The sequence below is a fragment of the Drosophila takahashii genome, chromosome X (genome assembly GCF_030179915.1).
Source record: "Drosophila takahashii strain IR98-3 E-12201 chromosome X, DtakHiC1v2, whole genome shotgun sequence".
NCBI classification, from domain to species: domain Eukaryota; kingdom Metazoa; phylum Arthropoda; class Insecta; order Diptera; family Drosophilidae; genus Drosophila; species Drosophila takahashii.
The window spans coordinates 14,124,256-14,152,248 of NC_091683.1; the positions used below are offsets into that span (position 1 = coordinate 14,124,256).

Genomic DNA, 27,993 nt, shown 5'->3' on the forward strand with positions numbered 1-27,993 from the left:
CAATTCGTATTGTCAATATTGGTTTGTATTAATTTTCGCAAAATTAAAGTATTTTTTTTTATACATTCTTTGCGAAAAATGACAAAAATTAAATATTTCTAGATTTGAATGATAATCAATTGGAAATTTAATAACGAGTTCAGAAAGGTATGACAATCCATACTTTAAATCAGTATTTGCTTTGTTTTAGCGAAAAAAGTGTTTTTTTTTGTAAATTCGGGATTTCAGTTTTTGACAAAAATTTTGAATTTTTTCTTTTGTTTTTTTTTGCTGTAACTTGGCTAAAAATGGTCACACACCAAAAATGCATACTGTTTTGAACAGATAAGAAAAGAATAAATAAATCCATAACACTTTCCCGGTGATCTTGAAAAAAAAAAATTTTCTCCAGTTTTTAATTCTGGGATCTGGGTTTTTGGTAAAAATTTGAGTTTGAATTCTGAGTTTTGATCCAATTAGGGGGATAACGGGCCAATTGCTCGATTTTTTGCCTTTAAAATGTAGCATACTTTTCAGCTTTGCTGATTTTGGCGGATTTCTTGACTCTGAGGACCATGTGAATACTTATTTTTCGGAATCCTCTGGATATTTTTATACTCATATTTTCCAAGTTGGAAAACCCCACCTGTTGCACCCAATGTCCCCCAAATAAAAAGTCAGTTTGCGGGTAAAGGAAAAATACATTGATTGTGGTAGCTATTTTCATTCTTCTTACGAATACACGCATAACATTTAGTTACAAATACATACATTTACAATTGAAAATTTTCTCTACATATACAAAATATTTAATTTAAAAATAGGAGAAAAAAAAACGAATAAATTGTTATCCTTAGGTTCGTTAGCTTAGTAAAAATAATTTATGCGCCAGCGGCAGCGGAAGCAGCAGCAAAAAGAAGACCGAATCCACTCAACACAAATGAATTTATTTACTTTCAAGTAAGATGGCTATGGTGATCGGGAATTAAATTCTTCAAATAAGCAGCCTTTTTTCTTTTTCCCATTTCTAATTAAGAAGACAATATTTTCAGTTTTCAGACGAGACAGAGTTTTGCTTTTTGCATTTTGCTTAGTAAAAACAACTAACTTGAGGTCGATTTAATTTCGATTTCATTCAGTTTTGACTCTGCTCCAGATTTGTTCTCTTGTTCATTATTTTTACACGCAATATCAATAGATTTATTCCTTGCAGGATCGAAAGGAGGAGTCAAAAGCTATATTTAGAACTATTATTACATGCCCATAAATATTTTTTATGTTAGTCGTACATTTAAAAGCAAATTGAATTTAGGTAATCTCCCATGGGTTTTGTTTTTTTTTTGTTTGGTTTTTTTTTTTGTAACTTTAAAAGTTTCTTCGATTAATTGAGTCGCGAAATAATTTTTTGATTGATTTGATCGGCACCGCTTCTGTTATCCATTTTTCTGATTTCTGATTTTCAATAACTTCTAACACACAAGGATAGGGTATTCTATATTTTGGGTGTTTTAAGAGAATTGCATAATACGCGCTGTGTGCTTGGTTGCTTGGTGTTCTGCTCGTGGATTGCATCGATTCATAGTCCGAGATATCGCTCTATATATATCGTCGAATATAGTTTGTCAGTTTGTCGGTTGGCCTCTACGTTCACACGTAGCTTGTTTCCAAAAATTCGTTGTGTTCTTGTGTAAAAAGAGATCTCAAAACAAAAGCGAAAATTGCTGATTTCTTGATTGGTTGTTCATCTCTGGTGGTTCTTAAGTTTGGTGTTCTAGTGCTGGCGAATTTCCCGATGAAAATTCCGGGAGCCGTATAGATAGGGACTCGATTATTGGTGGGGAGTTGTTAGCTTGTCACAGAGCTTAATAGTTAAACTACAGATCGGCTCGTTATTTGTTAGTTGTTATTTGTACGCGGCTACACGTGCATCTGTATCCGTATCTGCTTCGCTATATCTTATGTAAGTATATGTATTTCTGATCTATAGCTAGATATCTTGTATAATTGTATATATGTAGACAGAGAATAGCGAACGTTATTGCTCAGACCCATTAGAATAGTTGTCGGCTGCTCCTGCTCCTGATGATGACGATGCTTCTCCATCCTCCAAGACGCGGCAACCGTTTTGCACTGTTTAATTAATATTGTATATATATGTATATATTTCTTCTTGTAATATATAATATTGGTGTTTTGCTCTTGCTGCTTGAAGACTAATAGTTAACGGGGCGGCGGCCGCGCGGCTTTATCTTCTCGGATATCTGCCACATCTCCTCCTCGCCCATAAAGTCCTTGAAGTTATCAAAGAAGCGTATGATGCGCTCGTTGCGTCGAAATGGATAGGCACTGTAGAGTATAGAGTTCGAAGAAAGCATAAGAATTAGTGGGTTGAAAAGGGTACTTATTGTTACCATTTCTTAAAACGTTTCATGTTGTCAATTATGTTGTACTGCTGCCAGCGCTTGGAGAAGTTAATGACGCCCTTGGACAAGTAATCCTGGTTGCCCACATGCACAAACGTCAGATCCTGAAGAATTAGGCCGCTGAAATGTACAGAGTTTGTTAGTCTTGTATGGTGACCTTGGGGGAGCCTAGCTTCCTTACATATAGGGTATGCAGGGCGGATTAGTTTCGGCCAGGGCCTGGCGATAGGCCCGAAAACTGGAGCTGGAATCGATGAGGGCGCAGAAGGAGCGCACCTCCTCGGTGATGCCCTTTTGCCACTCCAATCTGCAGGATAAACGAGGGTTATTAGGCATTTATCAGGCTATTTGAGAGGACCTCAACCCACCTCCTTATGGGACCCGAATCGAGGGCAGACAGCAGCGCCAGATACGAGTTGTAGTTGTTCATCTTGCGCAGATGCTTCATGATCTTGATGAACTTGTTCACATGCTTCTCCCGCTCCTTGGCATCCTGCAGGCGCAGAATCTTGGAGCGCGCCCAGTAGGACATCTTGTTGAAGTGCTCGGTGAACTTGTTGAGGTTGGGCGACTTCTCCTCGCACTGATCTTTGGCAAATAGTAATACTTCTGGTATCTCGATCTTCGTGAACAGCTCGGCGTCCAGCAGCGTCATCTGTTCGGCGATCTCCAGTGACTTGAGGTCGAGCAGGCTGGGCTGGTTGGCCCCACCACCACCTCCTCCTCCTCCTCCCCCTCCTGCCGCACTGCTTCCACCGCTCCCGGCGATTCCCGCTCCGGCGCCACCACCGCCGGCTCCACCCAACTCGGCCCCAATGAAGCCGTACACCTTGGGCTCCTTGTACAGCGTCACCTTCTCCACGAACTTGTTGCGCAGCAACTTGGCCAAGTAGAGCTGGCCAGAGCAGACCAACTGGTAGACAAACTCCACCAGCAGGCTCAGCAGCTGGCTGGTGAGATCCGTCGACCTGGATGGAAGGTAACACAAGGGATTAGCGGTTGTAGATTTACCTAGTTACGACTACTTTTCAAACTAAATCAATCGCGAATTCTTCAGAACTGTATACTTTTAGATTTAACCAAGGTTTTATCATACGTGAAGAAAAATTAAGCCGCGAATTCTTTAGAACAAGAGGAACTACTTTTTAAACTACATCAATCGCAAATTCTTCAGAACTTAAAAAAACACTTTGTAGATTTAACCAAGGTTTTATTATATGTCAAAAAAAATTAAGCCGCGAATTCTTCAGAACTTTATAAAATACTTTGTAGACTTTTAACCAAGGTTTTGTCATACGTGAATACTTAAAAAAATTAAGCCGCGAATTCTTCAGAACAACAGAAACTTATATTTAAACCAATATTTTTAATAGATTTAATTATATAGAGCCAATAGTTTGATTAATTATATAGAGCCAATAGTTTGATTAATAAATAAAAAAAAGACCGCGAATTCTTTATATTATATCTCAATGCTTGCAAACTTAAGTTAAAAACGGTTTGTGAACTACTCACGTTAGATCGTTGACGACTCGGACCAGCAGCGCAAAGGTCTCCTTGGCGGCCTTCTGCTTGTTGTCCTGCACTTGACAGAAGAAGTATGTGTAGCGATGGGTCAGCTTCTCGATCACGTCGATCGGCTGGATGAAGGTGCGGAAGGTGGTGATGAAGGCCTCGCAGAATGCTGCACGCACGGAATGGAAATGGACAGAGACAGAGACAACAGAGGTTGTGGGTAAATGGTTATGCGAATGGGATTTGGATTTATGCATGTGCTGCTTCTGCTGCTTGCGCTGCAATGCCGCTGCGGAATGCCTACCATTGTCGGCGACCTTCTGGACGCGGCTGGCGTGGACGATGAGTGCGTCGATGTGGCCGCCCTTCACCTCGGGCCCGTCCTCCTCCCGCTTCTTGAGTATCAGGTACCGTGTGATGTTGACCTCCTCCAGCATGTTGATCAGCATCTCCTCCTCCTCCTCGGCATCCTCGGCGGGGGCAATCTCTGGCTTGGCAGCGGGCAGAATCTCGCTAGGGTCATCGACGGCCGAGACAGCTGACTCCTCTGCCATCGTGGCTGGCTCCTCCTGCTGCTGCAGCGGCTCCTCCTCCTCCTCGAGCACCTGTGGCGTGCTGATCGGCTGTCCAGAGCCGTCCTCGCCCACGACCAACTCGCCGGGCAGCTGATGCGAGTGGCAATAGAAGGTCTGGCCATCGCTCACGTTCTCATTGCTGTCCAGCACGGGCATCGCCTCCTCACCGACCATTCCATCGTTGAGCTCCTCGCAGACGGTGGCCATCCGGCTGTCCGGCCTGCCCGTCGTCGATCCGTTCTCGGCCAGCGGCGGCTTCGGACTCGGCGGCGGCGTGGTGGTCACTATGATCGGCTGCAGCGAGGGCGACGAACCCATGCTTGTCGCCATGCGCTGCTTGTAGTTCTTTGGCGGCAGCGCAGGCGGTATCTCGAGCTCCGGCGAGAGTTCCTTGCTCATGGGCATGATGCTGCAAGAAGAGGGTATCAAATCAAAGGAGGGCCTTGCAGGGATGCTAAAACTTTACTCACTTCATGGTCTGGCTGTGCGAGATGTTGCGACTAATGTTGTAGGCGTGCATCGTGTGGCGGTGCTGCTCAATGGATCGCGTGGACGCCGAGCAGATCTCCATGTAGGCCAGAACTGTGTGGTAAATAGCAAATCATTAGTGATTTTCATCCCCGAAAAGAGTAGAGAGCAACCAAAACTAAGCCGATCCGATCCGATCGATCGATCGATGGATGGACCCTTGGACCCACGCGCGGAGGTGGGATATAGATATTAGATATACATATATGCACCGAAGGTCTTGTCTACCGGGATTCACCGGGTCTACAGGAGTCGCATCACAACAAGAACGAACAGGAGTAACGGGATAACAACACACAGCGGGATATTTATAGAGCGGTGGGCGGGCTTCTGAGGTTGGGACATATATAGATGGAAGTTGGGACGTGGGACAGATGGACGGGGTTAGGCGGAGCGAAATGGAAGCCAGAGAACTGTAACTAAATCTAGGACTAAGGCTTATTAACTGAAACTGCAAACAGGTGGCTGCTCGGGCGCCATGTAAAAACCAAAGCGGCGCAGCAGCAAAATTAACAGCGGAGCGGAAAGCCAGCACAGGGAACTCGAAATGCTCTTTCTTTCTTTTTTACTTTAGATATGATTTAAAGATTACTAAAGTTAGAAACTATCAAAATAAATAAATTTTAGAAAAAAAGTCCAAAAAAGAAAGTCTATTTAGAGAATCAGTAGGGTTTAGATCATATATAACTATTTAAGTGAATGTAATATTTATATATATATTTTGTTTAGCCTTTTCTGTGGGAAATAATACAGAATCTTTGAAAGATGTCTTCCTTCAGTCTACGATTAACCCAAGGAAATCCCTGATATATAGTTGGTAGGTTATATTATTTATAGACTGAAAAAGAGCATTGCGAGCTCTCCAAGGGCTTTGAAAAATTTGTATTTTGTGGGTGATTTTGTTTCGTTTTTGTTTGGTATACGGTTTATGGTTTTTGGTTTTTGGCTGTTGGCTGTGGCTGTTGGCATTTGGCAGCAAAAGTTGGCTTAGTGTTTTTGTTTCGTGTTGGTCCTCTAGTAACACACACAGACTTACCCGAAAAGGCCACACTTTGAAACACTAGATGTTGGTTGGAACGATAATTTAGATGGGTTAGACTCTTGCGTACAACAATTTGGCAAACTTTCTTGTCGCCAGCATTTCTAAGGGGTTTGCGATAATGCGGGTGGTTACTACATGTGCTATAAATAAAGTGGTCTTAAAGAAACAAACGAATCTCTCACTACGGCTACCCATAGAAGGTGATGACTGATTGATTGGCTGACTGATTGACTGACTGGAGGTCTGATTATTGTGGAGCAGTGTGGTTCGTCTGATTTTGTCACTGGGAATCGGAGTTACCTACTCGATGGATGTGAGATGTGTGATGGCACAACAAAAATTTAAAACCCTTGAAATGCGCTCAACAAAAAACCCATTAACTTACCGCTCGGACAGGCCTAAGCGGTACCAAAAAATAAAATTAAAATAAAATCACAAAATACACAAGAAAGTACACACAAATAGACACACAACCAGACACACACACACGGCAGTACACCGAGTACAATTACGAGGAGATGCAGAAGAACCAACCGAACCAAAAAGGAAAAACGTCAACGGAAAATATAAAAAAAGAAGGAAAAAAAAAGTAAAGGGGAAAATCGATGTAAGTAATGTGTGGGCAGTGGGCGAACCGACTTACTGTGCTTCTTCTTCATCGGCAGCGGCGGCGGCTCCTGCTCCAGGTGGTCACCGACCAGGTGACGCTGGTCGAAGGCGCCGCAGCTGCCGCTGCCCTCGATCAGGCTGCGATGCTTCGAGGGCCAGTGGTGCTGCAGCTGGGATGCGGCATGCGGATGATGGCCCATGAGGCCGAGCTGATGGTGCGGCGACAGCTGCCGCATCTCGGGCATCTCCGACTGGCTGGCCCATCCGGAGGAGGCCTCGTCCAGCTCGTCACCGGCTGCAGTTCCACCGCCCGTCGACTCGTGGCGGGTCAGGCTGCTCCTCTGTATGCTCTTCGGCGGCAAAGCGGGCGCCGATTGCTCCAGCTGCTCGCTGCTGCTGCTCCCATAGCCCGTGGTGGTGCTGCTCGTGGTGGTGGTGGTGCAGCTACTGCTGCTCGACGAGATCTGCCGCGACTGGCTGTGCGAGACCACCGACGACGACGACGACTGGTACTCGATGGTGCTGCTGCTAATGCTGCTCCCTATCGCAATCTCCGAGTTGCTGCTGGAGGACTTTGTGGAGGACTGCACACTCTGGAACTCGCGCATCGAAACGAAGCCTGTCGGTTGGAAGGAGGAGGAGACTGGGTTAAAAATAGAGTTCTAAAAGGAGGCGACGGGGGGAATATGGAGCCAAAACCAAGCGGAAATTAAGCAGTATACACAGAGAGAGCAAGTTGCACAGAAAAAAAATTATAAAAATGTGATTAATGTCAAATTTACGATTCAAGCATATCAACTTGATATTTTTAAAGCTATAAAAATACTCTTTTAAAATACCAAATTTAGTATTTTTCGAAAAAAATATCGTAAAATAAGATAAACATAATCTTTATTCATATCATTTTGATATGAATAACTTGATCATTAAAAAATCTTAAATTAACCTTATCTTGAGTCTATTTTATTTCTGTGCGGAACTATTTACAGCAGCTAACGATGTGTATAAACAATATATACATATATACAGCAGAAAGCCCAAAGGCTTAAGCTTACAACCTAAAACTTAATGCAACATAATACAAAGTATAAAATATAAAGCATAAAGCGGGCTTGTAACTACGATGATAGATGTATTTTTTTGGGTACCCGATTCGTTTGAGTGGCGATTGCTGTTAGTTTCCCCGCCACCAGTCGCCGCTGCAGCAGCTGCTCCTCCTCCTCCGGGGGCAGCAGCATTCCCAACACCACCATTACCACCGATCGGAAGCGGAAGCGGTGTCTCCATGGCGGCGCCTGTACGAAATTCGTTGATTGGTTTGTTTGGGGCCACCACTTGAGTTGAGCGGAGTGTGGAAAGCGGCGTGGTAGAATACTCACTGTAGCTGACCAGCTTGTCCATCTCCTCGTTGTTGTCCATCATTCCGGGCATCTTTGGAAACTGCCGCTGCTGCAGCTGCTGATTCTGCTGCTGCTGCTGGTCCTCCTCATCGCGCGAGTGATTCAACGCCGAGTCAAAGGAGCACTGACTATTCTCATCCGGTGACCGCGAACGCACCGATAGGCTGTGAGTGATAATACATAATATATATAGAAATTCCCCTATTCCTATTCCTATTCCCTATTCCAACTCACCGATCCACGCCGTAGTTCAGCAGCGAGATGTTTGAGCTGCAGTCCAGGTCCGAGTTGATGCTGATATTCGTCGACTGATTGGCGGTGGAGGTGGTCGACGAGGAGGAGCCCAGTCCCATGCCCAAACCCATGCCCGTGCCCAAGGGCTGACTGCCCGGCTGACTGCGTCGCTTGGGCGGCAAAGGTGGCGGATTGCTGGCCCGGTTGGGCAGCGGTGGCTTCGGCGGTGGACTCGTGTCGCGCAGGATGCTTTCGGTGCTGTGGGAGCCGCGCATGGGATTCACACTGTGCTGCTCCAGGATGTCGCGGTCCTTGGGCGTGAGTGCGATGTCCGGCAGCGAGGTGCGCTGTGCGATGGCCGCCGATTCGGCGGAGACGGCTGAGACGGCTGAGACGCGCATAATCCCGCCACCGCCACCGGCACCACCGCCACCGGGCAAATGACTACCCATCATGACGCCCGGCGAGGCCGTCACCTTGCCCATGATCTCGGCCGCAGCTCCGATGCCGCCCAGGCCAGTGCCGCTGTAGCGAAACGCGCACTGATCCTGCTCCTTCAGCTTTCCCTGCGCCAGCGTAACGAGATTCTGAGGAGGGGGGTATATAGAATATAATTTAATATATTTATACCCGTTACTCGTAGAGTAAAATGTATGTAACAGGGATAAAAAAGCGCTTCCGACCCTATAAAGTATGTATCAAATATATGATATATCCGTATTAACGCTGAGATCTCGGAAACTACAAAAGCTAGAAGGTTGAGATTTTCCACACATATTCTTGGGCTTCCTACGCAGCGCAAGTTTATTTCAGCGTAGCGCCACGTCCACAATCGCCCACTAACAATTTTAAAATGTGTCTGGCGCCCACACCTTTAAAGATTTCGCAGAAGTATAAATGCAATTTTGCTGTGTATATTTATACCTATCGAAATGTAGAAGACATTTTTCAAATCGGACCATTCATTAAAAAGTTATGCGCAATCAAAAGAATTTTATATATCCATCACCCTCGCACTGCCTTTAGCCGGGACACCAACCCGACTATAGCGTTCTCTCTTGTTTTTTATTACAATTTAATCCCAAGCAATACTCACCCTCACTGCATCCTCCAGCAGATCGATCACCTCCCGCACATTCTCGTTGCTCAGGGAGGCGCACTCGCCGCTCTCCTCGGAGAGCATCACCTCGTCGCAGAGCTTGATGAGCTTGCCCAGGCTCTGGTAGACCTGCTGCGTGGCGCCGCTCATGATGGCACTGTTTTCGTTCAGTGTATAGGTTTGGATAACTGTGAAAGATGGATTGGTCAGTCAATCAATTAGTTGGATGGTAAGTATAGCTACCCACCGGAGTACATGCTGGCTATGGTCTCCAGGATGACCGTACCGTTGCCCGGCAACACCTCCAGCTTCTTCTTGAGTATTACATCCCGGAAATGCTTGAGCGCATTCGAGATGTCCTTGACATGCGTCTCCAGCGTCTGGGTGGAGCGCTGCACCTCCTCGGTGGTCGGCGGCGCCTTCGATCCGTGCTTGGTGCGCGGACTGTGCGGCGAGTGGGAGCGACCCAGGGTGTTGTTGGTGGTCCGCATCAGGGAGATCTTCTCGATCAGATCGTCCTTGAAGGAGCGCGCCCGGCGCGCTAGCTTGGTGCCCTTTAGGCTGTTCTTGTGGCCCGACGATCCCGCACTGGGCGGTGCCGGTGGTGGCACTCCACTTGCTCCTCCCGATCCCGCTACCGATCCTCCTCCCCGACTAGATCCTCCGGGCGTTCCCTGATGCTGCTGATGCGACGTGGGTGGTGGCGGGGTGCAGGCGGCGGAGTAGCCGCCGCTGTTGATGCTGTTGTTGCTGCTGCTGCTGCAGCCGCCACCGCCCACTCCGATGCCACTGGAACAGGTGCCGGGCGTGGATGGAGAACTGATGCTGCCGTCTGCAAGGAGAGCAAACAGATGCGAGTCCATTAATCAGAGGTTGTAATATTAGGTAACAATAAGTCTGGGCATAATATACTGATACAAAGAGCAGTAAATTTAGATATATTCCTCTACGATGTTTATACAGTGCGATTTTTATTCAAATACCCTCTTTTTTTTTTTGCAGATTTTCAAGTCAATAAAAGGCGCACAGCTAAAAGGCCAACTTTCCGGAGCAGTTAATGGACCCAAAATAACGATCCCCGTCAATAAATCTTAAAAATGTTATTTTCGACCAATTTTTGCAATTTTTCATACTTTTTTTTTGCAAAAAATGGTCAAAAATAAAACGATCCAGCTTTTAATGCCAATCGATTGAGAATTAAATTACGAGCTCAAAATAGTATGACACTCCATATTTCGTCCACTTTTTGCAATATTTTGCCCAAAATACTAATTTTTTAGGGCGTACAAATTTTTCAACGGTCTGGAGATTTCTTAGGAGCAATCGTTGTACAAAATATTAAAATAAAAGACTCATTAGGTTTATTTGTATTTCTGGACCCTGACTTTTATGACTTGTTTGGTGTGCAAAAATAAAATCTTTCCTGTTTGAGCAGCATTCTTGAATGCCAATTTTAAAATCAAAAGTTGCCACATTCATAAACCACAATCTTCTGCAATATAAGGCAATGTATACTAGGTGTTGTTTTTTTATAGTTTTCTTCATTTGGTTAAATAGTATAAAAAAAATAAAAATGGTAAAAGTTCCATAAATATAAAAATTTAATTTTTACAAGAAATAAAATGATTTTAAATTGCTTTACGGAGATTTTGACCAAATGGAATTTCTGTATGCACCCATTTAACTCCACGGATTAATGAGTAACGATGAAAAGTGTAATAATTTGCCATAAAAACATTCCCAACATTCCCGTATCGCAATCGTTCATGCATGGGTTCAACCAAGCATTTTAATTTCGGAACTTTTGGTTCAGTAAAAGTCGAAGCCGAAAACCCAAAGTGCACAACAACCACCACCACCCACCGAGCGAAAGAAACCCCCAACGAGTGTCGGCGATTGAGTGGCTTTCACTTACGGCACACCGCATTCTTGAGCGGCACAGGTGTGTCTTTGTCTGCGTCCATCTCCATATCGAACTCCCTATCCACAACCACATCCATATCCATCTGCCGTGGAATCGCTGGCGTTGATAGCGCCAATCGTGCCAGCTTTTTGTATTTGCGACGTCTGTGGAATTTGATGCTATGCAACGTGTTGCCGGTACTGATGTTGCAGGTGTTGCTGTTGCCGTTGCTGTTGCCACTCGGACTGTGATTATTGTTGCCGTCGGGCGGTGACCACGATTGCCGGTGCGTCTTCCAAAGGCAGCGATGGTGATGATGTTCATCTTGGCTGGGATTTGTATTTGCAGTTAGATTTGGATTCGAACTCAGATTCAGATTCAGTTTCGGTGGCAATTGCTTGACCGTGTACGAGTAGAAATGCCAGCGATCGGCCAGCGCACAGTCGCTCAAAAAAGATTCATCAAACTGCGGCATATTGCATAATGGCCAGCTAATGCAGCAACATCAACAACACGCATAACAATTTGTTGTGGTTAAAATGTTTGGCCAAAACGAATGTGCCGATAGCAAAACAACGACAACAGCAGCAGCTTAACGTGATTTCACCAAATTCCGATAAGCGATAGCAGCAACATCAATTTCGTATAAGTTTGTTGATTTAAGCGATTGCCGTCGATTACAACATCATTTTTGGGGCATGTTTTACATTGATTATTTTTTCACTTTCCATTCGGTAAGTTGGCTGTATATTTTTAGGGAAATAGCCACCGATAAAAACGATATACGATAAGTAATGATTACTGATTGTAATATTTTTTAATCACGTCTTTTTTCTTTCTTTAAATATTTCACCGATTTGCAATTCAAGCGATTACCGATTTATCCGATTACCGATAGAATTTATCCTTTCTTGCTCTCTGAAGTATCAAGAGCTACTCAGACTAAATTTCCTGTTTGTGGTAAGCTCCACTTAATCCACTTTAAGAGCCTTTTTCCTCTTGGCACCAAGTGCAATTTCTAATCACTCGCCATTCACCAACAGCACACTTTTGGCCGTTTTTAATATCAACAGGCTAACTGGCTAAAAGGCTGATTGATTCAATCACCGATAACCGATAAGCAAACACTTTGTTGCACTTTCTGTGCAATTTCCTTCACTTTCAAGAGCAATTTGCCGCTCTTTTCTTTGATTTTTCCATCTATCTCGTTGTCTGCGTCGTCGTACCGCCCCCGCAAGTCGCCAATCTCGCTGGTTGGCCTCTGGGTGAGATGTTGATTAAATAAATCACAAATAAAAATGATTATATTTAGATGATGCTGTTGGGTGATGGTGATGGTGATGCCGATGTGATGTTGCTGCTGCTGTCGTCAGCTGTCGCCGTTGTCGTCGTCGGTCGTCGTCGTCCGTTCGCGTTGTCGTTGTCGACTGGAAAGCGCACTGAACTATGAAAATCCGCAAACGGGCAAAAGCAAAAGACCCAGGCAAAAGCGAGTGTCCGAGACTTGGAGACCCGCTAACCGGCCAACGGCAATGGCAACACATTAGCGATATAGCAATAGCAATATAGCAACAGCAACAGCAACAGCAGCAACATTAGCAGATACAGCAGCAACACGAGAGTCGCCGAGGAAAAAGAGCCCCAAATGGCACTTGCCCACCTAACCATCGCCCTCTCGCCATCTCTCCTGATCTCTCCTGATCTCTCCTGCTCTCACCACATCTCTCTTTCTCTCCCGTCCAATATCAAAATCAATATCAAACAAAATTAATACCCATAGCCTACAAAATTTGTAGTACAAATTAATTCCATATGTGATTTACCGATTTTGATTAATTTGAAATTGATCTGATTCCATTTAAATGCTGTTAAGATATTTTAATAAATAATAAAAAAAAAATACTTATTATTTTAAAAATATAAATAAATAAATAATGATTCGATTTATTTTAAGAATTTGATATTTGCAAAGATTGATTCAATTAATTCGATAAAGATTTATCCCCTTTGATAAAGTGATTCAATCTGAAGTGAAAAATTTTGTTTTGTATTTTTTAAAATAAAATATTAAACTACAACAGATTTCTCTCAGTGCAGCAAGCGGTTTGCGGCTCTTTCGCCCGGGAGGCTGCTCTCCATCTGCAGAGCTCTCCGCCAATTATCAATCAGCTGGCACACCTGAGAAAGAGCTGAAGGAGCCACAGGGCAGGGCGGAAAGGGGGGAGGGCGGCGAGGTCAGGCGGGAGGGAGGTAATTGGGGGCCGTAAAGGGGGCCAAGAGACGACTCTGGGCGGATTTCTTCAATTTGCAAGTGCCGCTCGTGACTTGCCTTGGAAATGAACTAGCTGCTGCGCAAATGGGCGAAAATCGAAGGCGTCGCCAAAAGTAAATACAATACAAAAAAAAACAGAAAATATAATGAAAACAAAAAATAAATATCGCAAGCAAAGGCATACAAAAACACAAAACGTAAAAATCCCCAGTACCTGAAATGTATATGGAAAGCAGAAAAAACCCAAGTGGATCGGGTTAGTGGCTGAAAAGAAAGGTAATCATTGTCGCCGGTCAGTGAGTTAAAACCTAAACCTCGGCCTAAGGTTAAGGTTAAGGTTAAGGTCAACCCTAAATGCGGATTTCGGAATCCTGCCCTATTTACTATGGAGTGGGAAGTTCTGTTCCGTTTTCCGGTTATCAAGGTCAGTGGCTTTCGCTTATCAAAATCGTATTTCACTGCCCCTTAATAGAGCTTTAATCGAGTGATGAAATATTTACGATACGCGTATAAACGCCTTTGTTTCGATTGCTTAATTTCCGACCGGAATTTCGGAATTCCGATCTTATACAACAAAGTAAGTAATAATATAAGATAATACTAGAAGGAATGATTAAGTTGATCCATAAAACAAATGATGTTAATGCAAAATTAAAAATATCTAAAAACTAGTCATACAGAATTTCCATAGTCAACAAAAAACCATTTAATCATTTTTAGAGTTTTGAGTAATTCAACAAAAAATAAATCCATTATCAATTATCAAAAATAGTTCCAGTAAATTAGGTTGAAAAGTTTCAAAAAATAATAAAAACAAATCTTAGTTCTGGAGAATCGAATAAAGAGCTTATCAAGAAGTATTTTACAAAAGTTCCAAGAACTAACAATTGTAATAACATTTTGAATTCGAAATGACCTAGTGCCCGAAATGGGCATTACTTATACACGGTCCCCCGTTCCTAGTCCCCTATTAGCACCCACTCCATTACAAGCATTAGAAGTCACGTTCACCCAATTAATTTGGCACATCGCAGAAATGGGGAAATGCAAAGAGCAGACAGAGACCTAAAAACCAAACCCGATATCACTGGGAGGCGACTGCAATATCGAGTCGAGAGTCGAGAGCCACTTTGCATGATTAGGAAATTGGATCAGGCAACGGACCCAGCGAGTTTGGAGCCACCGAGCGGGTTGGACGGGTTGGAGTCGATCAAGAGGTGATTTCAATTCTGGTTCTGGCCAAAAAAGAAAAAAAAAGCCAAAAGGAAGGCACACACCAAAAGAATTGGCACAGTAGATCTTGCCTAATGCGAACTGGCAAAATAAAAGACCATAAAAAACACCTCAAATAATATTATTCAATATCAAAGGAATACGCGAATTCTTTAGAAATAAAATTTTTTTTTCTATCAATATAACGCATGGCTCTAGTCTATAAAGTTTTATTATTTTAATCACAGATTGTAAGGAAAGTTATGGTAATGCCTATTAGCTAGGTTCCACTGTGGCTAAAAAGAGCCGCAAACTGGGCTAGGCGGATTTAAAGCAACTGTCAAATAAAGATATAAAAGGGGTGGGGATCGAAGAGGAGGAGTTGACACCAAAATTGGTAATTGGCACACCCGATGAAGACGACGATAATGAAGATCGTTCATAAAATCATCGGAGGCATCATCATCGCAATGCCGTTGGCTCGTAGATCGTGTATGCAAAATCCTCGCGGGCCTGTAAACTTGACCAATATTTGCGAGTGTCGTCCCCCTCGATTGCTTCTCCCATTTCCCGACCAGTTTCAATGTTGCCCGTTTATTGTTATTATGCAGTGAAAACAAATATTTTCACATTTCAATGTCACAAATAAAAGATCAATGAGGAAATGGTTCTAAATAAATGTCAAACATACACGAATCGAGATATTATAATAACAAGTTTTAAGATCTTAGATTTTAAACTAGATATTTAGTAACTAAGATTGTACGCAAATTCTTGAGATCTTAATAATTGGTAGAATTGGTTTGAGAAATAATAGTAAGAAATATACAGAATAATGTTATATTTTATATGTGCCAGACAACTCTTATTTTCTCCGTGTATCTTAATCTTTAACCAGTTTGAAGATAGAGAGACCGAGAGTAAGCCTATTTAGCGAGAGCAGCCACGAAATCGCGAAATGTAAAACGAAAATAAAACCAAAACCGCACAAAATGCGAAATGACGATTGAATGAGCACACAGAAACAACAAATAAATAAAGCAAGAGCCGAGGAATTTTGTGTTTGCCTTTTTGGAATGCTATGCTTTCTAACTGCCGCGATCGCGATAGTTCCTGAACATATAAACACATAACACATGGGTGTACTATACTATGCTATATATATAACGAAGACCTGCACGCACATGGGTGCCCAATGAAATAATTAAGGAAACAAAAATAAAAAAAAGAGGAAAAATCTGCTCCACATTGAGCGGAGAGCAATAAAAATCAACTAAATGACATAATCTGTTGGAAAACAAAAAAACAGAAATAACAGAAGCGACAAATTTTCATGCAAATTGCCCATTAAAAAACAATCTCAAGTCGAGTAGTGAAATAAACTAAACGATTGAGGCTGAAATGTGCAGAGGAGTAAGTAGTTAGTTACATATTAATTGGCAGCAGCAATTTAAGCAGCCATTGAAGCAATGTTTCAATGAACCCCGCCACTCGTTTGACCTCTACACTCGTGGTCACAATAATGGGGATACTGTTTATTTTATAGATTAATCTATTCAAAAAACTTTTAACTTTTGTTAAGGCTAAGCCTTGTTTTTTTTTTAGTTTTTAAAAAAGCTACTATTGTTTTAACCCCTGCTGTGAAAAACAGCAGATCCCTGTTAATGCCGTATGTTAACATTTCAGCTGTTAACATTGCCGAGCACATGCTAATTTATACAAAGAGAAGCGAAATTACCAATTTTGGTGATCGAATCGGTTGTATTTCACACCACAATAGCTTTACTTTGTGACACACCAGCTATCCAGTGGCATTTAAATAACAATTTAATATCTTTAAGATCGATTTTTAAGCCACTTCTTTTTTTTGTTTTTTATTTTTTTAAAAAAATGGTACCACATTTTCTTCCAGTGCAGCTGACAATCAGGTGTGTCTGGTGTAAAGGGCTCATGTGGATTCCATTTCATTTGACAGTCTCTGATTTATGCATGGGCATGGGTCATCAAGTGATCACGACAGGTTTTCATGCCGGTAAAATGCATCGCATAATAATACACATACACCCACACGAGTGGGCAACATGTGGGTGCACTGAGAGAAATAGTGCAGTTACTTTAAGACAACTTAAGTAAGTATTTATATTTCTAAGTACCATAGATTACAGTTAAATTAAATATTTATTTTAAGAATCTTAAATTGTTCTTTCTGTAACAGTATATTACAAAATAAAATACTCATATTCACATTTCATAGGTACTTTAGTTTGTATTATACCTTGCTAATAAAATTCTCAAACTGTTGATGTATATATTATTTCTCTCAGTGCAATCTTATGTGGTGGGTGTGAGAATGGAACCCAATGGGAACTCCTTTGCCTTTTACCTTTCACCATTTACCATTTGCCCTTTGGCCCCCGCCTTCCTAACCCCTCCCTCCTCCCCCTCCCCCTCTCCACTGACGATGACGTCACTCACAGGTGCTGTCATCGGGCAAGTATGTGCATTTGTTTTCATTTCGTACGGTGTGGTTTCGCCGCAGAGAGAACTCACTCAATTGGCACCCTCCGCGTATGAGTATTATTTGCCCATTGAATTGCTGAATTATACATCATCGTGTGTTTATAATACTTGCTTCTCTTCTCTTCTCCATTCGATTACTCACTCAAGAATTGTCGCTTCGCCCTTTTTACTTGTATCGCAGCTAATTTTCCAGTTGCCGTGTATTATTTAACTTTTCACCTCGCGCAAACAAGCGAAGAAAACAAAAACAAAAGAACTACACACCTTAATATTTGGGCACTTGAGTTCCGATACGATTTGTCTTATAAATATATGTATATTTTTGATATTTTTGTTTCTTATTCTTTTTTTTTTGGTTCTTTAGATGGAGTCCGTTCGTCCGTTCCCGGCGACGGTTAGATAACTTTTGAGCAGCCCGTCGTCATAATTAATAATGCGCTGCAAACAAACAGCCAGAAAGCAGCGACAACAACTAAGGAATGGCACAAACAAAAAACAACCAACAAAAACCGAAAAAAAAAAAAAAAACAGAAAGAAAACTCTGAACGCAGCGTAAACGAAAACGAAACTACAAATTTTTTTGGCGCACTGAGAACAAAAGCTCTGCCCAAATCAAGAATCAAATTCGTACTAAAACATATTTGTTCATTGCCCCTTGGCATCCTAGTTTATTAGAGTGTTACTCACGAACCGATAAAACATATGACGAATTAACATATTACACATAATCGGTCCAGTGGGTATGTATGTTCAAAAATATTTCCAAAATTATAATGATTCATTCCAAGAACCGCAATTAATAATATCCAAAGTTCCCAAAATAGAAATGCAGTGATTGCATTTAGAAATAACCTAATGGGGAAATACCAAACACGTTTCTTGAACACTTAAACATTCCCAACTCAACAACAGAATAAAGGAAAATCATTTTCTCGCCGTGTAGAAGAGTGCGTGACCTATTTTACTTATTGCTGCCCCTTTACAGAATATACAAAATGATTTTCTGTTGATGTAAGAATAAGAATACCTAGCCGAATACTTTAAACTTTCGATACTCGTTTGTTTACCTTCCAAAACGACTTCTTTTTCTCTGTGTAGAAGGGGTGTATGGGGTTTTTTCCCTGTTTTTTTTTGTGTGTTTTTTTTCTGAATGCCTACTCCATAAACAGAGAAACGAGCGACAACGAAGCGAGGCTGAGAAGCCTATGGAGAATTGGGAGCGATGACAGTATGATGGTATTATATTATGGTGACCACAACGATGACGATGTCGCCTGGTGTAACTGCTGTGCGTGAGTGTTTGTGAGTGGTGTGGGTGTGGGAGTGGGTGTGGGTGCCAGGGAGTCACCCACTACTTTAAAAACTAGATGGGATGAACCAGGGGCCTCCAAACTAAGCATTTAATCCATTGAGTCAGGAAATATTGAGCAGGAAGTGCAGGGATTACTACTATTTATTTTTATTTTTTATATTATTTTATACTATTTATTTTGATATACTATCAATATTATCTATTTCAATATATCAATACATATACAATCTATTTCGATATCTCAATATCGATACAATCTATTTCGATATACTGAATACTATCAAAAGTACTATTATTACTATCTAAGGAATACTGCCTAATAATTAAGAATTGGAATAAGTTTATTGACATACATAAACTTTCAGAAAGAACTAGATTTATGATATCTCTTACTCGTAAATCTCTCAATCTTCAAGTTATAGATAGACCTTTATATTGACCATAAAACTATTTAATATCTTTCGTTATTATAGCGATAATTATTCACCAGTTTTTATCTTTTATCCCCCGTAAGTTGTGCAAATTAATCGCTTCAATAAATCTGATTATCAACTAAAGGGAAACGGTTAAAAGTGATTGGGCGGGGTGAATACCCTCCAATTAATATGGATTTCTCAATTCTCAATGAAAACTCTTTCACTTTCGAATGGAATGGCCCGCCGCCGAATGAAATCTTCAATTCAGTTCAAGCAGGTGGTTGTGTTGTTATAATAAAAATAAAAAAGTAGGGGGGGGGGGGCTTACAAAAAATTCAAAACAACTGCAACAATGTAACTGTCCAATAGACACGCTTCAGATACTCTTGGTCAGAAAGCAAGACAGAAAGATAGAAGAATGAAAGTTTCGCACCCGAGAAGAAAGCAAAAAAATAAAAAAAAAACCAGGGGGGGGGTAAGATTGGGCGGCCAGGTGAACAATTATGACATAGAGCGTTGAGTTGGCGACGATATATGTAAAAAAACGAAATTAAATCCATAGGAAAGCAAAAGTGCAGAATGGCAATTGTGTAAGTGAAAAGCAGAGAGCACAAAGCACAAAGCACACAAAATACAAAACACTAAACAGTTTAAAGAAGCCCACAATCGAGTTGACATAAACAAACATTTGTGGGGGCTGCCCCAGGGGGGGTGAGAGGGAAAGCGGGAAATCGGGAAAGCGCCATGTCATACGTGACCATAGATCCAACAAATCCAACAATGGCCACCGGCCACAGGTACATAAACCCAGTCAAGATTTCACTCGGGCGCCACTGAAAACCATCTGCCCACCACACATAGAGATTAAATCCATTAAAGCTTGGTCAAGATACGATGACTTTCCCAACTTTATTCAACTCTGACCCCAAAGGGATCTCTTCATTCGAAAGTTTTACCTTTCAACTTTTGTTTCCAACTTCCTCAAGTGCAATTCTGAAATTTCATAGCTTTTCGGGTAATATTTATCAGTTTTATGAAGATTAGAAAAGATAATACCAAATATTTATTAGATCTCTATTTATAAAAACTAATAGATCTAATAATAGATGACTTTCCCAACTTTATTGAACTTTGACCCCAAAGGGATCTCTTCATTCGAAAGCTTTACCTTTCAACTTTTGTTTCCAACTTCCTCAAGTGCAATTCTGAAATTTCATAGCTTTTCGGGTAATATTTATCAGTTCTATGAAGATTATAAAAGATTATACCAAATATTTATTAGATCTCTAGTTATAAAAACTAATAGATCTACCACCTTTATTTGTTTGGCCCAAACATGGGTCCATTAGTTGAATAACTCAGCTACACAGGCAAAAGTTCTATTTATACTCAAACATTGCCACTTGCCATTTTCCCTTTGACTCGGCCGCTATCTCTTTTAATCGCTGCTCATTTCAATTAAATAATTTTCAACTCGAGCGAGTCTAAAGACCGTATATATACATGTACCTATATATAATGAAATAAAGGCATCTGTCGGCGGACACTCACTTGGTCAATTAAGAGCTTTTTAAGGCCCTTCTTCTTCGGTCGCTGGCTCGCTTAAATGGCAAAAATGGAACAGAAATTGAACCAGAAACTGAAACTGAATAGAACCAACTGTACTGTAGAGAGACGCACGCCCCCAATGGATTTTTCTTTAAGGTCAGGGTCAGGAGGCAATCGAGCCAATTCCCGGTAACCATTGACCTGCCATCTCGCATCGCATGTCACCTATCAGCCGCAAGCGGACGCATATTATTCCCAGGAATCGGAATCGAAATCGAAATAGGAATCGGAATGGGAATGGGAATTCTCCTTTGACCAGGATACTCTCCATTCTGCATGCTCCATTCGCTTCCGTTTGGTGTCCTGGCCACAAAGCCATCAATTCCCGACACTTGTTCCCCCCTTTGTTTGGCCTGAATGCGAATTGCGAATGCGAATGCGAATTGCGACTGCCACTGCGAATGTGACAAACAAACCGCTCGGCAAAATGTTTATTCTTTGAAAATCTCTTTTCAGCCCCAGCACATGTGTATATTTTCAAAGGAAAAACAGTAGTATAAAAATCAAGGTGGTAAATGCAATTTTTCTGCTTGTTATTTTTTTTTTTCTTTTATTTATATCCTTGTACATTTGTTTCCCACTAAATGCTGAACTTATTTCAACAAAAAGGCGCTTTTCGTGAAATCACCTAGCATATGCAATATTTATAGGGAGTTTATGGTGCTAATGAGAAAGAGTTATTGATTTATGGTGGGCGTCCCCGATGTACGGAAATAATCTAGTATTTCCTGCGGCTTTTATAACTATTTATAAATATTTGAACAGCTGGTTGTGGCTTGATATTTTCCGATTGATTTATTTTATTAGTAACTTAAACAAAAATACTAGAAATACTAGTATCCTTTCTTAAGTAAGCAAACATTGGGAAACAAATAAATATTAATAAGGCTACCTAGATTTTCTCACGGTGCAGTTGCCTTCATTTATCTAAATTCGAGTTGCGGCAACAGGTGACTAGTCAACAGCTTCCCCCTCTTCTCCTCCTTTCTCCCTTCTCCCAGTTAGAAAGTGCAGTGAAAGCCAACACGAAATTGTTCAATCAACAACAATTAAACAAAACCCTTTTCATGTATACAAAATTCCCATTTACATTTGCATTTACATATCCATCTCTCGCCAGTTAGAGAATGTTTTCATTCGTTTGCGGCATGCCAAAATGTCGTAGGCAAGCACATCGTACAGATATATATATATATATATATAGGTATGTATATATCCCAAATGCTGGCAATCCCAACAATGTGGACATGTGTTGACGCAGACATGGAGACGGGCGATTAGATTAGATACTGACGAGGTGGGCGAGATATCCGATCGGGTTAGGAACATCCAACGACCACAACTGCGGCAGTACAATATCTAGACTATAATATCTGGGGAGCCAGAAAGTCGGACTATATCGGTTTTATGGCCCAGCATCCTGTTCTAATCAATATAAATACCTCTATCTGATATATAAAACTACCAACTATACTCGAACGATCCACTAAAATCCATACTATCCTTACTATAATTTAAATATTAAAGAGAAACAGGAAAAGGAATATAATATAGTAGAGTTAGTAAGACTTATTTCCATTCATTTTCCTTTATGATACATTTGAAAGGGTTTCCCCTACTTCAACTGAATCACTTCCCTCTTCCGTTTCAATGTAAAAACGTAATATATCTCAATAAGTGTGTTGCCCAATTTATCGGCAATTGATTCATCTTCTGCCTGGGATTCTGATCAATTTGGCAATTTAAGCGATTATGCTCGCCTAATTTGAGGCAATTGCAATTGCAGCCAAGCTAGCCGAGAATGAGAATGAGAATGATAAAAATGATGATTTGTCCGTAGTGGCCATTATTCTATTATCTCGACCAACGATCGCATTCCACATCGGCATTCCGCAGAGCTATCTCTATATATTTATAAGTATAGCTATCTCTGTCCCGAGCTCAAGGCCATTTACACATTCAACTGGAACTGAAAACTACTGGCAAACTGGAAACGGAAAACTGAAATCTCAAATTGTTCTGTTTGTTTGTTGAAATTGCACACAAAAATGCACATGAAACAAAAAGTAATCTAACAAGATCTATTAGTTATTTATGTTTGGATCCCATTTCATGACTTTGATCTTGAAACTTATCTACATAAGCACTCTGTCTTAAAAAGGGTTATCAAGTTGGATGGTTCTCGTGATAAGAGAGTTGATAAATTAGTTTGTTAGCCCTTGAATTTCGGATGTTTAAAATAATTATTTAAGCAAGAAATTCAAATCCCACCTTTGACACTAGCTAAGACTGTCGGGACAAATAGTAGTTATAAAGAAAGCGCGGTGATGGAACCCGTGTATTTTTAAAAAAACACCTTATCTAGCTATTCGTAAATCCAGATAACAAGCTTGCAGTTCTTAGCACCTGGGATTATTTTACTATTTTACTATATGCAAACATAATTAAGCCACTAGATGGTAGTAGAATACAATTGCAAGTAGAGATAGAGATAGACAAAGCGAATAAAATTCATTAGTCATCAAGGTAAATACAAAAATAATGGTTTTTTAATGGGAAAAAATATTATATAGTACCTATTATATTATTATTATTTATTTTTCTTTTAATCCCGATATTAGGGATCAATATTTTGATATTGGCTCTATTTTTTTCCTAGTGCCCACTCATTCATGATACGTACGCATACTGATGGCTCCATTCAGGCGCTGATCGAGTGGCGTCAAGGGGGTCGAGGGGGTTGTAGCCCCCATCCCATTTGCAATCCCCATTCCCATGTCCATCATCGCATCATCGGCACTGGCAGCACGATTAAAGGGTCGCGGTTTGCGATTTTTGAAGCGCAGGCGCAGCTCCGTGTTGAGAACTCGCATTTTGTTGACCGGGAAAACGGCGGAAATAGATGGAAATAGATGCTACACAAACACACACTATCACACACCTCCTCCTCTATAAAGAGGGGATCGGGGATCTTTCTGGGCGGGCCTTTTGTTATTGTTTAACTGGGAATTGGAGCAAACGCATCAACGACTCCAACTCAATTTGTGGCCCGCATCGATCGCTTTTCGATCACTGATCACTGATCTGATCGCACAATCAAGCACTCGAAAAAAAAACTGAATGAATCAATGATTTCGGGGATCGGGAATCGCCCCTATATGATATCACACACAAGTGTGGGGCAAATGCGAATAACGAATCACGAATCACGAGCTTTTCATTTGTACAACTTGACTCGATATTTGATATTTCTGTTTCCGCAGCCACACACCGATGTTGTGAAAATTTCGCGTGCGACTGACTGACCGAGCTGAGCCACCCAACTCAATTCAACACAATTCAACCCAACCCAGCGAAACCCAGCGACCGAGCGAACCACTGAGCGGTAAGCGGTAAGTGGCTGAGCGGTGAGAGGTGAGCGGTGAGCGGTAAGCGGTGAGCGGTAAGCGATGAGCTGCGAGCGTACAACTTTTACAATCTAATCGCGCGACCACTGGGCAAAGGCAGAGCTGACAGTCTGGCTACTTTCCCAGCCCCACCTGCTATCGAAAGCTCTAAAAGTGATAATAGTATTTATTTGCATATTATAATATCATATAAGATGTATTAGGGCCTAAAATATATATCTTTAAAGTCATCCTAGCTCACATTTGATATAATATGATTAGAATACCTTAAATAATCTATACAGCCCCATCTTAACCCTAAAAATCCAAGAAATAAAGATATTGTTAAATCATATTACTTATAATATTATATGGGAATTCATTAATTAGGAATTAATAATGTTCTTAAAGTATTACCCTAAAAACTAATAAAATTGAGATAATATCTGCCAGCTGTTGTTGTTGTTTTTTTTTCTTTTTTTGACCTACTGAAGAGCCCTTAGCGAATGGACGCGAGTGTGACACCCAGTGACTGTTATCATCGTCAAGGGGCTCTTATCAGGCCAATGGAAACATTCAAGTCAGCTGGCGACTCTTAGATTTTGCACTCGCTAAAAAAAAAGGTAAACACCGAACGGACTGCCGAGCACACAAAGAATGACAGACGTTGTCCAAAAATGTGTTGGGTTTTCAAAAATGAGAATTAGCATACAGTCTAAAAAAATCAACAACAGTGAAACCGAAACAATCGAAACCACACACATAAAATACTTGTTTTTTATATAGATTCCAGAATTTAATAATAAAATATTTTCGAAAATATTTATTTCCTTCAGTGTTCCGTAACATCCTGTTTATTTGGACCTTAAGCTGTATTAAGTACAAGGAAAATGAGCCAAAACTCAGATGAAGGGCAAACTCACTTTTCACTAGGCAGCTAAGCAACAAGTTGGAATGCATTTTCCTCGAAATCGGAGCTCTGCTCATTAATTAAAAGCAAAGAGTTGCCGAGCTGCCGAGCTGCTGAGCTGCATTGAACCAGAATCAACAGGATAATGGTGAAGCAAACAAAAGTCCAATTAAAATGGAAGCTAGACGGCAGGAATTGCGATTTCCCGGAATTAATTAAAATGGGAACGGGATAGGGGATAGGGGTTAATATGCATTTCCAACTATACCGCCCACGCATTGTGCAAACAATAATTAGAGAGTCCATCGTATTGCTTACATTTTCACTTAGACAGAATCAACAGGATAACGATAATGCCAAGGTGAAGCTGTAAATTCCGGGAACCAATTAAAATTCGTAAAGTCAATATGCGTTGCAAATCGCAGTTGCCACTTGATTTGGGCGAAATCAACAGGATAATGCCATAATGCCAAATCAAACAGAGCGTTTTCATAATTATTTTGGCATTTAATTAAGGTGGCCAGCAAAGTGCCAAGCAGAAGTTCATGAGCGCAATTGAAATTGCAATGGCAATTGCATTTTCCTGGAACCAGAAATCAAGAGCTGCCTGCCCGCCTTCACCGGAATCAGCAGGATATTAATAGATGAGGGTGAATCCCGACAAAGGACCAAATGAAAGCGCTGCAGTTAGTAGAATTTAATTAATTTGTGAAAAAGGTGGACGATTGTACAGTTTCCCGGGAATCAACTACGCTCTGCCGCCCACTCACAAAGGACCATGGCCATGGACCATGGCATATCCATTTCATCTGGCCAAAGCACAAATGATTTGGCTGGCATAGACAAAGGCCGGCCAAAACCGAAGCCAGCGGTTTGAAGACAAGTGATTATGCCTCTCTATATGGCTCGAAATCGAAAAGTGCACGAATATAGTCAGCGCACCATGGGGAGTACTTTCCCGGAAATCGGATATTTGACGAATTTTTGACCATTCAAAATCTTTCTTCGAGGAAAATCAGCCTTCTGTGATTTTTGGGAAATAAAAGTAGATAAATACTTCCTTTTAAGTAGATTTTTAGATTTAAATAGAAAGTAAGTAATAATTATTTGATGAAATACTAAAATACTAAATTGAGAATCTTAGAAATAGTCCTATAAATGAGTTTTAAAAATATCCATAAAATATCCAACGTGGAAAGTGATTTTTGGGAAATAAAAGTTGATAAATACTGCCTTTTATAACTAGTGATTTAAGTGGAAAGTAAGTAATAATTATAATCTAGAGATCCTTAATAATAGAGTCCTTCAAATGCGTTTTACAAATCTAAATAAATTGGTAGTTTGAAATATATGCAAATTGCGATTTTTACTCAAATACTTTAAAATGCTTGCCTACTTTTTAGCAAAACCCCAACACAATTCATAGTAAGTTAACTTAAACCAATATTCACAGGACTATTGTGAGAGGTATGCAAACAATGATTAATTTGAATTGCTAATTTCCGGGAATCAATCAAAACGAGGTAAATAATTTGAGGCATGATTATGATGGCTTTTAACCAATATGCATTTTCCTCGAACTTCCATTTAATTAAACCAATTTGCACAGGACAACAAAAACAAGGCCCGAATGCAATTGAATAATTCGGGGAATTAATCAAAGATATGCCAGTTTTCAGGGGGGTTACCATACCATTCGATAATGAAATCAGGACAATAGGATAAATTTCAAGTGAATTTGGGAGGAATTTCGGGAGGTGGGCGGCGATTAGGAGTGGAAATATGGGAAGAGAAAGTGGGAGAGGGAGAGAAAGAGGAAAATTAAAATGTTTCTCCTCCAGTGCTTCACACTTCTGGAAGAGGCGCAACTGCAACTGCAGCATCTAAAAGTCTAAAAATAGACTTGTTGACAGCTCCCAAAACGAGCAGCAGCAGCAACAACAACAAAAGGCGTGGGAGGAGGATGAGCTGGAGGAAGAGGAAGAGCGAGAAGGGGAGCAGAAGCAAAAGCAGAAGGAATGTGTGGAAAGGAAAGGCAAATGCAAACGGTAAAGTGGAAACTAAAAAAGCGACTCCTTCGCAAAACGAAGAGAGCGCAGGCGAGAGTTTATAATATAAATACTAACCGATTTTCTGCAGTATATTCATGGTGGGGCCGTCTGCTTTCGCCAGGATTCACAGATTCTCCTCTGGGCAACGGAGGAAATGCTCATTCTCCTTTTTCGCCATAGCCGAAAATACAACACAAAAAAAAAAACACACACACACACTCTTCTCCTTCTCTTTCTCTCACACGCACATTTTCAGTTCTCCGCCTGCTGCGTTGTTGTTGGTGTATCGCTCACACACACAGTACTGTATTTTTATTTGATATTTCGTCCCGTCTCGCTCTGACCACACACATCTAATCTAAGCGGGTGTGTTTACGATCCGCCTGGCATGTTCACTGAAAACCGAAGCTCAATCGAAACTCAATTCGCACCGCACTTTTGGCCGGCGTTTGAAACAACACCCGTTCGGAGGCGAGGCAACAAAAAAAATACAAAAAAATAACAATACAATTTGAAACGCGCAACACAACAACAAAATGCGTTGAGTAGCTGTTCCAGCCAGTGTGCCCGTGGCGCAGTGCGGCCGAAAACCCTTGCGGTGTGCGTGCCAATGGCGTAGTGACGAATGCTGAGTGTGCTCGACTGAGCTATCGATATTTAGCGGGGTCACGCTCCACTTTAGCGAGGACACGCTCCGGCACTGTGATTTTACTGATTTCACTATAGTCTATAACTAAAATAAATAAATAAAAAAACTCTAAATAAATGTTATTTACTTTTTGACAACGTTGGTTTTTTTTAATTTTATTACCCAAATGTTTGGAAAAAAACACTAAATATTGTGACTTCCTAGAACATTTCAAAACTATCAAAACTTTTTTTTCGAGTACACAGATTTTTCCAATCTCAACATTTCTACAACGTCAAATTGAGATATTTTTTAATTTAATTTATTTTGGTTTTATCCCAGTGCTACAGGCTAGGTGAAGCCTTTTAGTT

General features: G+C 41.1%; 1 protein-coding gene and 1 long non-coding RNA gene across 10 annotated transcripts; one reads left to right on the top strand and one right to left on the bottom strand.

The window, feature by feature from the left end:
* Nucleotides 1-668: 668 nt before the first annotated feature.
* Nucleotides 669-27,587, bottom strand: C3G (C3G guanyl-nucleotide exchange factor). Of its 9 annotated transcripts, none has more exons than XM_070219056.1 (15): nucleotides 27,070-27,587; nucleotides 9,652-10,236; nucleotides 9,402-9,592; nucleotides 8,306-8,892; nucleotides 8,051-8,235; nucleotides 7,820-7,966; nucleotides 6,706-7,290; nucleotides 6,057-6,080; nucleotides 4,963-5,074; nucleotides 4,222-4,901; nucleotides 3,918-4,086; nucleotides 2,771-3,370; nucleotides 2,584-2,709; nucleotides 2,391-2,522; nucleotides 669-2,325 (listed from the first exon to the last, which is right to left on the bottom strand). In XM_070219056.1, exons 1-15 carry the CDS (start codon nucleotides 27,089-27,091, stop codon nucleotides 2,193-2,195), a joined length of 4,278 nt encoding a protein of 1,425 aa, XP_070075157.1. In that variant the 5' UTR covers nucleotides 27,092-27,587; the 3' UTR covers nucleotides 669-2,192. The 9 variants fall into 9 exon arrangements, with proteins under 9 accessions (XP_070075157.1, XP_070075155.1, XP_017012100.2 ...); XM_070219054.1 differs by lacking the exon at nucleotides 27,070-27,587 and adding an exon at nucleotides 23,331-23,972; XM_017156611.3 differs by lacking the exon at nucleotides 27,070-27,587 and adding an exon at nucleotides 11,320-11,876.
* Nucleotides 24,477-25,141, top strand: LOC138913929 (uncharacterized). Its single transcript, XR_011419814.1, has 2 exons — nucleotides 24,477-24,656; nucleotides 24,870-25,141. It is a non-coding gene; the product is annotated as an uncharacterized lncRNA (long non-coding RNA).
* Nucleotides 27,588-27,993: the final 406 nt, after the last annotated feature.

Excerpts from the sequence above, each read along its gene's own strand:
- C3G (XM_017156611.3), bottom strand. The coding sequence starts at position 11,782 with ATGCCGCAGTTTGATGAATCTTTTTTGAGCGACTGTGCGCTGGCCGAT. Across the intron at positions 8,893-9,401 it reads TGCTGGAGGATGCAGTGAGG|AATCTCGTTACGCTGGCGCA; the intron begins GTGAGTATTGCT and ends CCCCCTCCTCAG. Across the intron at positions 5,075-6,056 it reads TCAAAGTGTGGCCTTTTCGG|TTCTGGCCTACATGGAGATC; the intron begins GTAAGTCTGTGT and ends TTTACCACACAG.